The sequence below is a fragment of the Lampris incognitus genome, chromosome 16 (genome assembly GCF_029633865.1).
Source record: "Lampris incognitus isolate fLamInc1 chromosome 16, fLamInc1.hap2, whole genome shotgun sequence".
NCBI classification, from domain to species: Eukaryota; Metazoa; Chordata; class Actinopteri; order Lampriformes; family Lampridae; genus Lampris; species Lampris incognitus.
Window position 1 is genome coordinate 15299368 of NC_079226.1, and position 18227 is coordinate 15317594.

General features: G+C 44.1%; 2 protein-coding genes across 3 annotated transcripts in view; both read left to right on the forward strand.

The window, feature by feature from the left end:
• arhgef10 (Rho guanine nucleotide exchange factor (GEF) 10) overlaps nt 1–4690 on the forward strand; it is a 117745-nt gene extending 113055 nt beyond the window's left edge. For both annotated transcript variants that reach the window (XM_056295277.1, XM_056295278.1), the window contains 2 exons: nt 2175–2724; nt 3378–4690. In XM_056295277.1, coding sequence (XP_056151252.1) covers nt 2175–2683 — 509 coding nt within the window. In that variant the 3' untranslated portion in view covers nt 2684–2724; nt 3378–4690. The remainder of the gene's footprint in view (nt 1–2174; nt 2725–3377) is intronic.
• A 5644-nt stretch (nt 4691–10334) lies between these two features.
• On the forward strand, nt 10335–12613 carry LOC130125979 (kelch repeat and BTB domain-containing protein 11; the record flags this gene model as incomplete). Its single annotated transcript, XM_056295354.1, has 1 exon — nt 10335–12613. A coding segment is annotated over one exon (2160 nt), but the record flags the coding sequence as incomplete, so codon positions are not given.
• Between the last annotated feature and the right edge of the window lie 5614 nt (nt 12614–18227).

An 18227-nucleotide genomic window follows, 5' to 3' on the forward strand; every position in this document is an offset into this window, starting at 1 on the left:
TTCTCAACCGGGGGTCCGCGGACCCCTAGTTGTCCGTGGTGTAATTGCAAGGGGTCCGTGAAAATAAAATATCTTTTAAAAAAAGATCCTATGACATTTATAGAAATAGGATTATTTTACTCAAATGTGACTGAGACCTTTATCTACCTAAACTATAAAGGGTAACAGGACTTTTTTCTCTAATTACATCTGTTTCACAAGTGTAACTTATTGTATTTTAATAAGAGATCTCGCTCCCGTTTGCATTGTTAAAAGTTACTGCATAGAAATTCTGTTGTTACATATATCTGAAAGTTACTGAATACATATTCTGTTTTGTTACATATATCTGAAAGTTACTGCATAAGAATTCTGTTTTGTTACATATATCTGAAAGTTACTGAATACATATTCTGTTTTGTTACATATATCTGAAAGTTACTGCATAAGAATTCTGTTTTGTTAACTATATCTAAGTTACAACTGAAAGCTCTTATTTTTGCCCCAAAGAGTGAGTAAATGCTATAATGCAATTTAAAATGCAGTTTCTACTGTTTCTATCAAATTGCAACCCCCCTCCCCCAAGATCAGGTGGAGGGGTCCTCAGGGTAGATCAAAAATACGCAGGGGGTCCAGGACCCCAAAAAGGTTGAGAACCACAGGTGTAGAAGATCCAGCCTTTACAATTTCACATATATAACACTTTAGTCATCGGCGCTAGCCGTTAGCATATCACTGTGGAGAGCTTAGTTTAACAACTCACATCCAGAAACACTTCAACTCACCGAGAAGAGTCCCCGCAAATCCAAAAGTCTATCTCAGCGGAACAACGTTCATGTGACACTTAGTAGCAAGTTTTTGTTTTTGGGTTTGTTTTTGTTTTTTTACTAAATTCTAATGAAGTTAGGGAATGAACGTTTTTCTCTTGCTCTCTGTATCCGTACTTCACAGCGCACCCAAGGGGGCGGAGCTCCTTTCACCAGGGATTTTCAGAATAACAGTCACCCGCCTATTAATTTAATCAGCATCAAATTAATTCCTTTCAGACGCTTATGAATAGACAAGATTTCGTTTTTGCATCATTCTGAATAAATAGAAACCCTCAGTAGCCCTCAGTACTAACAGGGTAACACATGCGTCAGTCATAGTGCAATAGAAGCTGGAGTCGTTACTTTGCCAATATAAATACGGTAAATTGTACAAAGACCTGGATTTGGGACTTTTCCAAAATGTTGCCCTGTTGGATATAGTTAATCTTGATAGATATAACACATTAAAACTTTTGTCACTGTAGGCTGGTAGGGTCTTCAAGAGCAACTAGAGATTATATTTGTATGAGTACTCTCTGTCTCTTCACAAATAATTTACCGCCTTCACCTCTGCATCTGGCTGTTCCCCAAGAACTATTTTAAATATTTTTCAGTTAACATAAAAGATTAGCGCCAATGTAAGCAGGTAAAGTTCAAATTACACCGTTTTTGTGAATAAATTACAGGGTAATAGACATCTTGAAATAAATGAGAATCAGCAGAGTCAGCGTAGTTATTTTGGTCAGCGTCTCTGAGTGCAAGTAAATATATGAACAGAGTAATTTAGGATAACTGAATGTTAATTTTTGGTTACACAAGCCACAATGTGTGTTCAAGTTTGTCAGTCATCAAAACTATCGGATGTGTGACACCTTTTGACCTTTGACACATTTTGACCTTAAATGTATTACAGTAAATACTTATATCCAATCAGATAAATTACACTAAACTAACATCTTGATTGGGAAACCCAGTCATTGCAGCGGCATATCAATAAACATATTGACTATTTGATCCACCACACTAAGAGATAAATACAAAAAAAATGGGATTTTGCAACAGCAAATTCTAAAACCATTCAAGTCAATTCAAATCAAGTGTATTTTTATCGCCCAAAACCACAAATTAGTCTCAACAGGCTTTATTATCAGTGCAATATAGGACACCCCTTATCATTAGACTCTCGACTCGCATGGGGAAAATCTGAGGAAGAGAAACAGAGGAGGGATCCGTCATCTTGGACAGTCAAACATGCAATAGGTGTTGAATGCACAGAGTAGACAAGAGTAACGCAATTACAATGTACAACCAGAGATGACACAGAACGTGGTAATGTAGACTATATATACAGTTACAACATTACCTGGTGACTGTATCTCTTTTTAGGTCGGGGTATGGTGTCCTTACATGCCCACAACGGACCGGTCAAGTTCCTCACCATGGCCGCTGCCGTGTGCAACCGGCCCCCTGGTATCCCATCAACAAATCCTCCTCCTGCTCCACCCCAACCAACAGAAGGAGAGAATGGAGACAAGACCCAGACTTCCCTGGACACTGCCCCAAATCCCCCCCAAGGACGGGGCGTGTGGCTGGGGGAAGCGGGCTGCACCACCATGGCCCTTCAGGACTCCATCTCCACCTCATCCTGCGGCTCCCTGGCTCTGTCTCAGGGCTCTCTGGAGCACGGTCCTGAGGACGGGGCCCTGTACGACCTGCTCCATGACCCGGCCCACCACCAGAGGGGCCGCAAGTCCAGCAAGATGGACGTAAGCTCTCTGCTGGTCATCTCTGGAGGCCTGGGTCACCGCAGGGTCAACAGGAAGACCAAGCAGTCCCGCCATGAGGACACAGCTTCCACTATCATGATCTGGCAGATCCCATTGCTCAACATGTGACATAAAGAGATAAACATCAGCATATTCCCATAGTAAGCATGGTGAGACAGCATTTTATTAATTAAAGCTGCTATGAGGCGTTATTGACTCACTGTTTAACAGTATCGATTTAATTTTGATCCCTCTGTGTGACCAACATGATCTAATGAGACCACCAGGCAGAAGATTACATATTGTAAAAAATGACTTCAAATACTCATCTCCGAGTTGGATTCCCCACAAAAATCTGTTGAAACGATTTACGGCACACAGACAAGATAAATACCATCATTAGAGAGACATTACATCATCATTGTATATTTATCAAACACCTATTTCAGTCCAAAACACTACTACATCTTTCATTCCTCTCTTCAAAACAAACGCACGAGTGTCAATGAAATCCTTCTTCCGCGAAACACTAACTCTTTCATCCACGGCATTGTGCAAAGACAACAAAAACCAAAAACTTCTCGTAGCAGCTTAAAGTATGGGGGGATGGGGGATGTATGGCAGTCATCATATCGTCACCTTCTTAAAATAATGGCTTAAGTCATATTTTCAAGTTTTTCAAAAAAACAGAATAAAGTGACAAATTTTGTTTCAGTTTATTCTGTTTTTTGAAAATATGACATAGGCCATTATTTTAAGAAGGTGACGATATGTTCCTCTCCATGTGTGAGAAATCTCACCTAAATATTTTGCTTCTTTTCAGGATAAAATGTCGGAAACGCTGCTGTCCCTGCTCACAGGCACCTGTTACACTCCCGGGGAGATGTGTTATATATTTCAATTAACATTTGGGATCAAGCAAGTCAAATAAACATCTAATTTGTCATGTTTTGTATGTACTTGCAGTCGACTGCAATACAGCATTTGGAATTCCACAAGGCTCCTATTGCGGTCCTACAGACTTCTGCTTTCCAGAGACAAAATGTGTGAATGTGCCATTGGACGAGAACGGATCCATATAACCACTTAATCACCATGCCTGAATAAGCCCACTGAATAGGACATATATCTTAGTATGACAGAACCCTGTTAAAATGGATGTATTGATTTAACACAACAGGAAAAAAACACTGAAATGTACTTAACTTTACACCTGTGCAAAGTTGCCCCTTATCGTTGCATTACACAGTTATATATAGACTTTGTGCCATGTTGGTTGACTGTATAGGACTGCAGTATTAAAGCCAGTGTTGAAAAGTTATTTGGGCAGACAGGCTACAGATATTACCGTGTCATGCTTGGACAGAGAGTGAGAGGATATTGGGGCTTTGGAAATGTTTTGCTAATGATTCACGGTTGGGAAGGTTACGTGTTCTGACTCACTATTTAGTTCATCTCTCGTGGCAACTTCACAGTTGTAAGCGTTGAATATCGCAAACTCACTTTATTACATGTATATTTGTTTTGTGGGTCAGGGATAGGTATGTTTATACGGAATTGATGTTGTTTTTTCCTTTTTGTTTTTACACTGAAGATATTTCGGTGCTCCTACCTTTGTGCTGCAAGAGAACGCTTGAGAGCAGATTAAACATACGAGTCCATGAAAGGAGAACTCCTGGCTGGCCAGGTTTCTACTGACACAGATGGAAGATATTATCCCTAAGAGAGATTTTGTTTTGTTTTGTTTTGTCGTGCCCTGATGCATTTTTCTTTCCTCACTCAAGGGTATTTAAAAAAAAAAAAAAAAAGATAAAAAACTTTATACTATTTTCATGTTTGTATGTATTTCGGTTATGTATATTAACAGATCGATAAACAATGTTTTCTTCAGAAGCCTTGTTTAGTCTCATGTTACATCTCTGTGGGCTGGTGGTTAAAAGAGGTATAACATATGGCAGCAGGTAAGAGAAAAAGAAGTGATGATTCAGTGCTATGTTGTGTTAAAATGTCGATACTCAGTTCAGTCATCTAGACAGGGACAGGCAGTGTGCCATGGAGGGCCGTGTGTATGCAGGGTTTCTTTCCATCCCAACGCTTGACCAAATTATTTCAGTAATTAGTCCTCTCCTGTTTGGTTGAAGGTGTCTTGCTGAGTGAAATCGGCTGATACGGTGTTGGATGATAAAGAAAACCTGCATACACACGGCCCTCCGCCGCACATGATAGAGCATCACTGACCCTACTAGGCTGGTGTTTGCAGCTTTTATCAGTATGAAGGCCACTTACTATGGTGTCACTTTATATCTCCCTCCCATCAACGCCTGTCTGATTGAACATCCATCCATTACCTACACCCACTTAATATATTCAGGTTTACAGGGGGTAGGAGCTTAGCAGGTTGCCAGTCCCTCGCAGGGCCCACGCACACAGTCACGATTCACACCTATGGGCAATTTTAAGAGAGTTTTAACATGCTGGTCTTTGTCTGTGGGAGGATGACCACGCAAACACGGGGAGAACATGCCAACTCCACACAGACTCTCTCGCCGTGAGTTAACAGTGCTCACCGCGAAACCACAGCTCTTGTAAATACATTTACAGTTTACCACGGTGGTGCCCATATGGGCTAGTTTTGTCATACGCTTTTTTTCTCTCTTCTCCACCATTGTCGCCCCTTCTCTCCCATGTGATGTCATTGCAAATAGTGTGCATGTTATTTGATGACGTCCTCTGGTTGAGTTCGAGTGGCTTTTGGTGCGTCTGAGAGCGACTTCCCACACACCAAAGTTGGCAACGCTGAATAGGAGACGCAGTAGAGGTCATTTCATTCCAGCCTGTTTATTCTAGCACACCTGTCTTTCATACTTTACACCTATTTAATTTGGCACACCACTATAGCCATATAGAATTACTGTGTGTCGTTTTAATAGAGATTTTCATGTGTTATGACAATCGACTTTCATATAGTCAAAACGGAGGGGTTGTGTGTCACTGGCACCCGTTTACCTCATTGAACTGTAACAGACTTAACTTTGTTAGCACATGTTGCGTTCTAACCTGAGAAAGGAGGAAGTCGTTCACCTTGGCCTTGAGGCTTTCTGCGAACCTGCACATCACTTTCAAGTGCAAGTCAAACAGCTACAACCGTAGCTTGATAAAACATTGGACTCAGACAGAATTGAAAATTTCAATATTGGGTCAAATCTGGTCATAAAATCCACTGCTTAAGTGTGCTCATATTTTTGCAAGCTTCCTTCAGCCAAACATCTTGTTCTTACAAGTAGCTGACACACACACACACACACACACACACACGTAAAGTTGCAGTCCAAACTAAACCCACCACGGGACAGTGTCAGTATCAGAAGACCAGCGGGGAAGGGCAGACTAGAACGTGCACATTATTTCAGATTCAAGTTGTGATAAAACGAACCATTCAGATCAGTAGCAGCCTATCAATACATGCTGGGACTTGTGATGTGCCTGCAGGTGCTGCAGGAAGTGGAGGCTGATATGACAGCTCTCCGGGTTCAGTGTTCATTTCATCTGCAACGGGTTGGGACATTTTCTCTTGCATAACGCCCTTGTCTACCGTTAATCACATTTCCGTATAATGTCGGCGCGAAGAGAAACTGGGGCGAAAGTTTCCAGGTTTCATTTCTTCTCGTCTGATCCAAAAGGTCTCTCGTGTGTCAGTAACCACATTGTTTTTTTTTCCCTGTGCTTTAATCCGCTACACGCTGCAGTGTTCCCAAATGTTTTCTGATCTGATTCTTGGTATCTCCAGTTGAGTGGACTTAAGTCAATATCAAACCACTGTGACTGAATACTAACTCGTATTCATTAACCAAGGTAGAAGTACAAGTGAGGGACACCCTCAGTCACATCTGTTATATCTTTGTAGCACCTCCACACATGTAACCCACTGATGTCTGTCAGTCTGACTGGGTGTTGTCAGTAATCACAGTATGAAGGCTTGGAGACTGTACCACGTCTGTACTGCCCCTCACTGTGCACACTGATGGACAGAATAAAGTCTTGATAATGAAACGGTCAAACGTGCCTCTATAATATTGCAACCGGCAAACACCATCTCCTCTACATGCGTCTGAAAAGAGGCTGCTGTTCATTGATATGTGGACCAGTCCAACAAAAAGCCGGGGTGAAGTTGCAGCCTTAACATTAGTTGTCATTAGGTGTGTTGTGCTACTTTGTAGTGGAGCAGCTGGCTTTGCAATGCAAGAACTGCCCTGTATGTAAAGTCTCGTCAACCTCTCTCTCTCTTTTTCTTTTGCACCCCCCCCCCTTTTCTCCCCAATTGCATCCGGCCAATTACCCCACTTCCTGAGCCGTCCCGGTTGCTGCTCCACCCCCTCTGCCGATCCGGGGAGGGCTGCAGACCACCACATGCCTCCTCTGATAGATGTGGCAGCCAATTCTTTTCACCTGACAGTGAGGAGTTTCACCAGGGGGACGTAGCGCGTGGGAGGATCCCGCTATTCCCCCCAGTTCCCCCGAACAGGCGCCCCGACCGACCAGAGGAGGTGCTCGTGCGGCGACCAGGACACATACGGCTTCCCACCCGCAGACAGGGCCAGTTGTGTCTGTAGGGACGCCTGACCAAGCCAGAGGTAACACGGGGATTCGAACCAGCGATCCCTGTGTTGGTAGGCAGCTAGACCGCTACGCTACCCGGACGCCGTCATCAATCATCTTAATGGATGAAAACTTATATTGGACCTTGTCTATAAAGCACTTTGTAATTGGGATTTTTAAGAAAATGCTACATAAACGGTTTATTATTATGATGTTGCTGTAGTCAGAGGACCTGACCACTGTCGGTCTGCAGCAGGTCTTTTGTTCCCAGAATAAGCAGCGTGAAACAAAATGCCCTTTAATCTCTGCAGCGGAGATGGTTGTGTAACGTCTTCGCAGTGGCTCCGCTTGTTCCCCCCCGAAGGCCAGCTGTTAAGACAAAGTGTCTCCATGGAAAGAGACATTTAAGACCCGGGAAAACAGTTCCCCCTCTGCAAGCAGGCTTGTACAGTTGAGCCTCATCTCAATCAATGCCTGGCTGCACAATGTTGGTTTTGCAGAAGAAAGAGGGAATTTCAGGCTCGATGGAGCATCTCCTCGACCACCAGCTTCGTACACACACGTGCACACCTGCAACACATTTTAACATGCATCACATTACGCAGGCCCTAATTGGTGTGTTTATTTCTCCGCTGTGGTTAGATGACGATGATGATGAGGCAACGTGAGAATTTCCAAAAGGAAGCTAAGACTGAGTCACGGCCCCTGCAGCCTTGCTTTTTGTTTCAACCTGCCCCTATCCAAACTCAAAGACAGGCATCACGGTTCTCAGGAGCAATCGTCTCTCCCCCCCCCCCCCCGGTGATGACAGGGGGCTGACATGAACGCCCAACAAGCGTGCAAAACCTGCTGGAGAAGCGGGGAAATGGTGGCTAATTACCCAAAATGCAGTTTGCCCACCTTTTTTAATCGACAGGCCGTGTGTGTAGTTTACCCACGTCTGTTAGGGGTTGCATAAATGTCCACGGCATAATTTCGTGGTATAGGCCACATGGATGTAAATGTAAGTGCCGCGGAGGGCCATGCGTAGGCAGGTCCTTCTCCCAGCCCAGTAGCACACCAGCTGATCTCACCGATCCGTCCTCGGCAGTGCTAAAAAGAGACATCAGCTGATGGGGTTGTGGGTTTGAGAGGAAACCTGTACACACGTGCACCTCCACGGGGCAAATGGCTGAGCATCACCGTTACACAGAGCCGTGTATTCCGGTGGGGAAATACATCAGCTGATGCTTCTTTTATTTTGCTCGTTTACACGATGGTGTATATCGGGAGTTGGTTGCCCAGCGACGATCACCGATTGAAGAACATCCTTTTTTTTTTAATTTACCACAACACCGGATGCACCCTTTAATGAACGTCATCGCATTTTCCGTACTATGCAAAGTGGCTTGTGTTTTGACGTACTGACCCAGACCCACGCGTGTTAAAGAGCTTCTTCTTTTTTTGGGGGGGGGGGCAGATTTTTGCAAATGAGAATCAGACACACATATCCGATTCCCCGCGGTACCCAGGAAGCCAGGGATGGCGTTTGGTAACAATAAAAACAAACCCCACGTAGAGAAGACTGGAGGAATGTCGCGTCTCCGCCGGGAAGCCTTGCAGCCGTGCGCAGCAGATGGAGCGCCGCACCGAGAGCGAGCGCGAGAGAGAGAGAGCGAGCGCGCGCGAGAGAGAGAGAGGGGGGGGAGGAGGGGGGGTTTACACCCATAACCTTCTTACTGTATCCAACTGTACAAAGCAAAACACGTCCAGGGCAGCAGGACGGAGAGACGCTCCCACATGCCGGACTGATTATTTCATATGAAGGAGGGAGGGGAGGGGAGGGGAGGGGAGGCAGAGGGGCAGAATAAGACGACGTTGGATGTGCGCCGCTTCCTCCAGGACTCCGGGAGGAAATTACTTGGCGACGTTCACACAGGGGGGGGGGATCTTGAGAGGACCTGGAACGACACGTCGGTCCGTCTTCCCGTCAACATGACATGGCAGGGTAATCCGCCCCGGGAGCTGGGCGACGCAACAGACCTGTAGGGACAAACGGTGATGGCGAGGCAACGGACGGCGCCGACAGCCCGGGGAATACACGCAGCCCGTGGCTGAGGAACCCCCGGCTCGGCTCATCAACAGGGACTGCGACTGCCTTACATAACGAGGCGCTGTGCGGAGGAAAGCTGCCGCGCCGCGCTGATTTATCGCAGCGAGATCGCGTAAGTAGGTCGACGTGGACCGGCTGGAAAAGTGAATAGGTTCTTTCATTGTGTTGGAATTAGAGATAGACCTTTATATAAAAACAACAACAACAGCACAGCAGTAACCCTCGCTTGTCACTGCTCGGTTTGCATGTAACAGATGAGTTGTTAGATTAGTCGCAGCCTGCAGAGCCGAGTGGACGTGCTCGTCCCTCTCCCGTCATATCTGGGATTAATCCACCCGTCAGTCTTTTGCAAGGACGCAACGCCCACTGGGCATGCGCAGTCGTGACCCTTTCTCCTGGGTGGCGATTACTACAAATAATGAATAAGCAGGGGGGCTTATCGCAGTAGCGTAAGAGTAGGTGTTGCTCCACATAGGAGGGATATGACCAGTTCCCCTGCTAATTGCTGAGGTGCTAATTCAAAAGCATCACCAGAAGAGAAATACAGGTTATGTAAATACACAGGTATGGGAAAAGACTGATCACTGAGGTGAGTTATTTGTGGTTGTGATGAGTGTTTATTGCAGTGGGTCGGATTAGGTTAGCAACAAGAGGGATTTTTTTTGTATCAGTGCCTTTTTTATTTGGTTACCCAGCCGATGTTATAAAAAAACAAAAACAAATATTTTGACAAGAGTAAACGTTTCAGAGGTGTTGGTCAAGCGCACTAGAGCAGCAGCATCTGTCAAGTCTTTTGTTCCTCTACATTTCATGGCGCTCTACCTCCATATAACTAGAGAAAGGGCGCCCCTCAGAGTTTCGAAAAAGTCTCAAGGGTATTGTTTTCTTTCCCTTGTTTCCATCTCTCATTTAAATCTCCCACTCGTTCTCCCTCCATAAAGGTTCGACAAGACAAGAGGCCCAATATAAAGTCTCGTTCTCCGCAGTACGTTATGTGAAGACACCAATTCCCATCGCCGGTGAAAGAAGCTCAGGATGAACGAGGGCCAGAGGCAGGGAGGAGGAGGAGGAGGGCGAGGAGGAGGTGGGGGTGCAGTGTTCACTGTGGAGGCAGACATCATCCTCCACACGGTGAACCCTGACCTCGTCTCCTCCGCTGAGGGAGGTGGGAGGATATGCGCAGGCCTGCGGAGGAAGGATGGCAGCGGCCCACATGTAGGGGGATTCCTGCAGGACAAGCAGCAGTTCGGCACAACAGCTGCAACAGTATTTGAGAGGGAATACCTGCTGGATGGTGGATCGGTCGAAAACCATCATTTGGATCGTCAGCAGGGTAATGGCTCCTGTGCTGCACAGACTTACAGGAATTACAACTCAAACGATAATGGCTCTGTGGAACTGGATGTCCCTCGTCATACTGACCCCACTGTGGACAAACTAAATGCTGCCACGAACCAAGGTTGGACACAAGGCAAAAATGTTCTCAGTGAGAACCACAATGGCACCAGGGCAAAAGTGTCCCAAGGTCCAAATTCCTCAATGTCCTTCTCTAGTCAAACTGCAGAGGGAGTGGGCGACAGCATGTCCGCTGGCGGAAGCAGTTCCGGGAGAGTTCAGTTTCAAATGAAAAACATCTCTGCCCCTGCCGGGGGGCAGGGGACCACTGTGCCTGACACGTATTGTGTCAACGCTGGAGCGCAGCCAACCGCTAAGGAGCTGGCCAGCTCTTTCACTCCAGTCTCTCATGCAGCTGACCCGCTTGGCTATGACACACTGCACGAACGTTTAGGACTCGAATCGAGCCTCGGGCATGGTGACAGCAGTCTGAAAGTGGAAAACGCACAGTCTAAAAAGGAGCCTGATTTAGTCATCGAGGTCAGTGGACAGAAAATCAACGCCCACAAGTCGGTTTTAGCGGAGAAGAGTGACTACTTCAAAGCACGGCTGTCGAGGGACATCCTGAAAGTCAAGGGGGTAAATTACAAGACCTTATCCTTGCTGATAGACTATGTTTATACGTCTAATATGAATGTCTGTAAGGACAACGTTGTGGACATCATCACTGGGGCCAAGATCCTCCAGATCCCCTGTGCAGTTCAGGCCGCCATGGACTCAATGTCCAAACAAATCACTGCAGAGAACTGCTATGAGGTTCTGACCATTGCCAAGAAGCAGCGGCTCAACGAGTTGAAGGAGACCGCCTACCGATTCATGAGCGACAACTTCCTCCAGATCCTGAAGGACCCCTCGGTGTATGGGCGCCTGACCGGATCGGAGAGAGATTTGATCCTGAAGAAGAGAACTGAGGGAAAAAGGTGCCTGATGGTGGCAGAGATCAATGACGTGTTCGATCGTGTAGGAAGCAGACCGCCGAGTCGCTGCAGCAGTCGGCCTCAGAGCCCTCTATCAGTGGCATCTTTCGAGGAAAACCACATGATTTATTACTTCAATGAGATAGACAATGACTGGAGGCCTTTGACTCAGATGCCCGAGGACATAAACACCAAAGGGTGTGGGATCTGCACGATGTACAACTACCTGTTTGTGGCGGGGGGGATAAAGGGTTATGGGGACAAGGTAAAGGTTTCAGACAAGGTCTACGCTTATAACCCCATCACCAACCGCTGGACCGAGGTCAGACCTCTTAACCAGGCCCGCGCACAGCTCAAGCTCGTATCTATGGATGGTCACCTGTACGCCATTGGTGGGGAATGTTTGTTTACAGTGGAGAAATATGACCCACGTATGGACCGTTGGACCACGGTTGCTGCCCTGCCCAAAGGGGCGTTTGCGGTGGCCCACGAAGCCACCACTTGCAACGGGGAACTCTACGTTTCTGGCGGCTCTCTCTTCTACCGCCTTCTCAAGTACGACCCCAAGAGGGACGAATGGCAGGAGTGTCCCTACAACAACAGCAGGAAGAAGTCCACCGATATGGTGGCTCTGAAAAGCTTCATCTACCGCTTCGACGTCAACCGCGAGCAGGGGATCAGCGTGTTCAAGTACAACACCATAGTGAAGATGTGGCACGACTGTGCGTCGCAGAGGCAAGGTAGTCCTTTACCTTTCAGGTGTGTCGTTATCGGGAACTGCATCTTCTGTGTAAACAAGACCCAGACCCTTCAGTTCATTGTGGAGGAAGAGAACGCTTACTTTGTTGAGGAGCCGCTAAGGGCTCCTCTGGAGGCTAAAGGCCTGCTGTTTCCCTTCGTTCTCACTTTGGCTGAAAAGTCTGAAAAATTCACAATCTAGCGTGGTGCAGAATATTAACACGGCGTTTCATGAATCTGGAACAGGAACTAAAACCCTGTGAGTACTTTTCAACGTAAGCTTTATATTTCCCGTTGTCCAGTTTAACTGCTTGAAACAGAATGTGTGTTTGCATGGCAAGTTAATGTGTCTACAGGGCAAGCCTTAAAGGGACTTTTTCAGTGTTGAATGAATGCTGCAATATATGCATCTGACTGTAGATATTGATACAATGAAACTGACGGTAGATTATTTTGTGTACTTCCTGACTTCATTTTTGTTTGGTGCAGTCTGCTGCACTAATGTAATTGCAGTAGTTTAGAATAGATATTGCTTAGAGCATCTTAACTAGGTGGGTAGTGTCTTTAGAAAAACTGGAAAAAAAAATCTCAATTTTAAAAGTTGTTGTATGCAAGAAGGATGAAAGCAGTTATATTGTGCCCTAATAAGGATATTTCATTATTGGTTCTATGCAAATGAAGTTAGAAAACATGGTTGAGTCAGTTGCAAGGCCGAGCTGTTCCAATGCTGAATTTAACCAGAAGGAGCGTAGTACAAAACAAATACTTTGCTGCAAGTCTGATCTTACCCGCCTTTTGAATGAACCTTGTAAGGTCATGTTACGATGAAGCCACCACATCCAACTTTACCTTAAATATCACCCTGACAGACTGAAAAAGGCTTTTGAAAGAGCACAATGTACTTTTTAATCCAGGGGACCTTTTTCAGTCAAAACGAATTTTGAATTTCATCTCAGTAGAAGCAAATACATACTAGACACACTGCAAAAGCAATGGTTGAAATGCAAAACACGATCAGAGTTTTCCTATTTTCAGTTGAATGGGATGATTTCTAAGGCAAGAACCTGGAAGATTTATAGCAGATCAGTTTATTGTTATTTATTGAAAAGGACACCGAGTGTGCACATTTATTTTTAGATTCAGAATATGCTATTTTCGTTATAGTGCATAGTCATGGGGCATGGCTCCTACGTTCATCACATTTACCAAAGACTAAATAAAACTATTCCAATTAGGCTATAAAAAAACATCAAATATGAAATATTTATACATATTTTGTTAATGAACTTTTATATCTTAAGCCATCCTCTGACTCCACCATGGCCATATCAAGTATAAAGCAATAGCTTTTTTTTTTTTTTAACAGTGGAAAGGCACAAAGTTTGTTGCTATAAAAACCTTCAGGAACGTTCAGAGCATTCAGAATGAACAAAGGCACTTCTGTTATCGCTCTTTCCTTTCATGAAGTTCAAGGAAACAGAAATTGCTGCAATACTCCGTATGCCTTTCGAAGAATCCTGTTCATCTGCTAGCAGGGTACATATGGCTGAAGGCTAGCAAAAGGATTAAGGTCAGAGGTCAAATAGGTTTCCTATAGGGCTTTGGCACGGTCATTACTCGGCACCGGTGTTGTTTTGGTGAGGTAATATACTATGAGTCCTCAGTGTGCGATTACCATAGAACAAACACAAGACACAAATATAAAATTATACTAAAGGAAAATCTTGTTTTTCCTCACAAATTGCTTGTTTCTCAAAAGAGCCTACGTATTTTCAGTCTACATCAAGGCGCTTCATAGAAATTTATGTCAGCTGAATGTAGATGGGTTTACCCCCAGCTACATACATCCCTGCACAGTTTCACATCCAGAAACAAAAAGCCCTGGTTTTCTACATTTGCCAACCCCTACTAAGTAATGTACTTCTCACAATAGTGGCTATAAGCTCCAATAAACGTCTAAAATCTATTCTGGATTTCATTGCATTTATTGGCTGTTGCAATGACATGAGGGAGAGTTTTGTTAAGGTACAGTATGGATGCTGAATCTATTCTGAGAGCAGAACGCTTTTGTAATGTAGACTGTAAAAATGTCTCAGAGTAGTCACTGTGACTATGACAAAATGGATGTGGTTAAACTTTTTGGCATTTTGCTGGCTGGCATTGATGCTTTTGTGAAATTTTCTTATGGACTGTTGACTTTGGATTTGCTATTGTGATGGATGATACAACAATGCTCGAAGGTTTTCTGTTGATTTTTTTTTTAAAGTGGGCTAGCAGCTAACAAACTAACTGTTTGACGGTGTAATTCAGTCAAAACTAAGTGCTTCAAATAAAATGTTTTGTGTTTAAAGTGATCAAGTGTTGACTTTTGAATAGGTCACTATATATTTCTGTATGAGCTGCATGTATGTCTGTGAATGTTCTCATTCATCCAGGTCATGGTCATCCAAAAGAGTTGAATCAAGTGCAACTGGACTTGGTATATATCCGTGAAGACGTTTCGCCTCTCATCCAAAAGGTTTCCTCAGTTCGTGCCTTTCTGACTAGACAAAGCTAGTCTGAGCCAGTCAGACTAACTGACTAGACAAAGCTAGTCTGAGCCAGTCAGACTAACTGACTAGACGAAGCTAGTCTGAGCCAGTCAGACTAGCTTGGTCTAGTCAGAAAGGCACGAACTGAGGAAACCTTTTGGATGAGAGGCGAAACGTCTTCACGGATATATACCAAGTCCAGTTGCACTTGATTCAACTCCTTTGGAGAAATGCTATCATCTAGTGGTTACTAAAGGTAATAGCATCTACCAATGTTACTACTCATATCTATTTAATTGATGCATTATAAATTATTAAACAAGTTATTTCACTATATTTTTCAATATAGTAAGTACAAAAGTAATATTTACCTTATTTTCACATCAAATATGACACAGAGGTTATCCCAGCTCAGCGAGCTAATGTGTACACAGGTAATGCAGGCCTACATGAAACGTCATGAATTCAGATGGAGCTAATGGTGATTGTCACCTTATCCCTCTCTCCTTTCACTCTACCCTCCCCTGTGTGCTGTTCAATAAATCAGAAACTTCATGAAATACATCTCATGATAAAAAGAAACTAACTCGGAAAAATCCAGATTGATTCTGCATTAATTCATTACTGTGTGTTATTACATAGCAAGGCTCATGTTGAGAAGAGGTCAGAGGAGTTGTGTTTATGTCCTGGGGTCTGCTCGGCGGGGGTCATGACCTCTGGTGGTTCGTCATCGCCTCAGGACTTTCTTCACGGAGCTCTGAAATTTTGCAGGAGAAATACTTTGTGTGTCTGAACAGAGGTGGCTCTTCCTGGCATGCATGTTGGGTTTGACCAGTATTATATTACGGTACATCACAGAAATGATAAAAGCTTCAAAAGCAAATTTTGTTTTATTACTTATAGCCACTCACTGTCAAGGAGTTCCATAGCAAAGGATTTCTTGCATACCATGGGATTTTGTTTTGCTTCGGATGGACAACGTAAATTATCTGCCTGTCTCGTCTAAACCAGTTGTTCTCAATCAGATCCTCGGTTACCACCAGTACTGATGGTTTTCTAGTCTGCCAGCTAGTTAATTACATTCAACCTCCCTGATTTGGAGAATGGAAGAATAACTGGAACAACAGGAGAATGTAGTGAACTACCTGGCAGAACTGAAAACCAGCAGTACTGGTGGTAACTCAGGACCTGATTGAGAACCAATGATCTAAAACATTATAACCTTTCTTCCTACTAAATAGAAAGATTAGAGCGATTTTCTCTGCTACTTCAGAACAACATAGAGAATTCCAGAAAGCTGTAATAAATCTGACTTTATCTTCAAAGCAAGCCAGATTTTTGTCCCACTGCGTAATCTCGTGTGTGCAGCTGTCTATGGAAACATTGATGAGGTTACTGCTGGACAGACTGGCGGTGCACGTGTCTATGGGGATGAAGGCCAGCACAATGCAGGCCAGGTTATAGCTGCCTGATATATCATTCATTCAACCTGAGACAAACCCATAAACACAAAATGCATCAGGACAAAATCATTTTGGCTTCATATGGACTACTTCTCTCGACAATGGTTCTGTTCAGATCTGTGCAACTTCAATACAACCAGAGGAGACAAGGTACAGCGCCGTTCATTGTGGCAAGAGAAATAAAGTTTGCATGGCAAAATAAGAGTTTCGTATTTTTTGAACCCTTTAAGACATTGTCAAGCTGCAGCCAGTACAAATACATAATGCTGGGTGATGTGCAATTAATATTGTAACAATACTCAAATGACATTTTATATCATTAAATATCATGATGGTTAATCTGCTTATATGGTATACAAAAAATACCATGTTTAAGAATCTAACTGGTTACCAAACTGAAACTAGTTTTCAAGTAACACCCTCAAATATTTCAGACTTCCTTTCGTATTAAATTTTAGTTGATAGATTCTCATTACCATCGATGTAGACAATAAAAATGTGTATCTCAATATGACAATATCCAGATTTCATCCCAATAAAATGCCATTTAAAGCCAGAGGGTCAAACTTCTGTTTTTAGTAATAAATCAACAACCGTCTAGCAAAGGGGGGGGGGGGCAAAGCAGCTGATGGTGTTGACGGCAAGCATTAATCCGCATGCAACTGGCATGCGCTCCGCCCCCATCAGGTCAAAGGTGAGGACAGGGAGCAGGATGTAGTTGCCAGCATCAGCTATTCCGAGGAATAGTAAGTACAAGTAAGTAGATGCGCCGTGAAAAATATCCACTCTCTGTGGCCGTGTCGGCCCTATGGTCGCTGTAAACAGAGACAAGCAAATTCCTCTTTACCCACTCCTCATCAGCAAATCAGGAGATTTCTTTGCAAGCTGGCATCTCTATTGGTCCCCACTTACTATCAATCAGTTTGCGTGTTCATGAGGCTCATACTATGCAGAAGCAAGGGGATGAATTCTTATTTTTAAAATGTAGCTGGCCTGGCTCTTGCTAACTTCCACCAAGGATCGTTTATCCCCACTTTAATGCAAAAATTAAAAAAAGGTCCTAGCTCAGTACTGAGGGACAATTCAAATATAACTACCGAAGACTGTGGCGTTTGTTGCCTTGTAAACAAACGTACAGCGTCAAATGAGAGAACGACATTATGATGGAGTTCAGTGCAGTACCAACGAAGAAGACCGAGGCCTGGTGAAAGTAGAGACGGTTGATTCTCTGGTGGTCACAGACAAAGCATGGTGTTAGTGGCGCTGTGCACAGGGACTCCCAGCTGCATCGCACGTTCCACCTCGCATAAGAAACAACCGTTAGGTATTGTAATACAGTATAAGTATTATAATACAGTATATGTAATACAGTACTTGGTAGGGCCGTGTGTTTATATGCATGCACGTGTCTAGATTGGCGGAAAGCATGGACAAAGGGACATTTATTGAAGGAACTACATTCATATATTGATATACAAAGAAGTGTGTGAGCTTATGAAAGAGAGACAACGTTTAGGAAAAGTGTATGTACCTATGACTCAGTGATTTAGTGAAAACACTGTAGGAAAACAGTCTTTATGCTAGAGCTGACCATATGAGAGAAACCAGAAGATGGGACAATGCCTGCGAGTACAGCAGAACCGGAGGGACTACAGGCGGAGGACACACATGATCGCGTACGCCACCAAGAGTACTTAAGAAGTGAAAGGGGAATAAAAAGACAAAGAGAACACAGAGCAGAAGTGGAGAAGGAGAAAGAGATGCAAACTTTTTGCTGAGCTACCACATCATCAAACACAGATGAACAACACACCACAGCACAGACCTATTAGCACAATGACACCGGCATAACAGGAAAATCCAGAGGCCACAAAACACTGTGGAAACACTCAAAAAGATGAAGTGATTAAAAAAGATTAAGTCATTGATAATGTGTTGTAC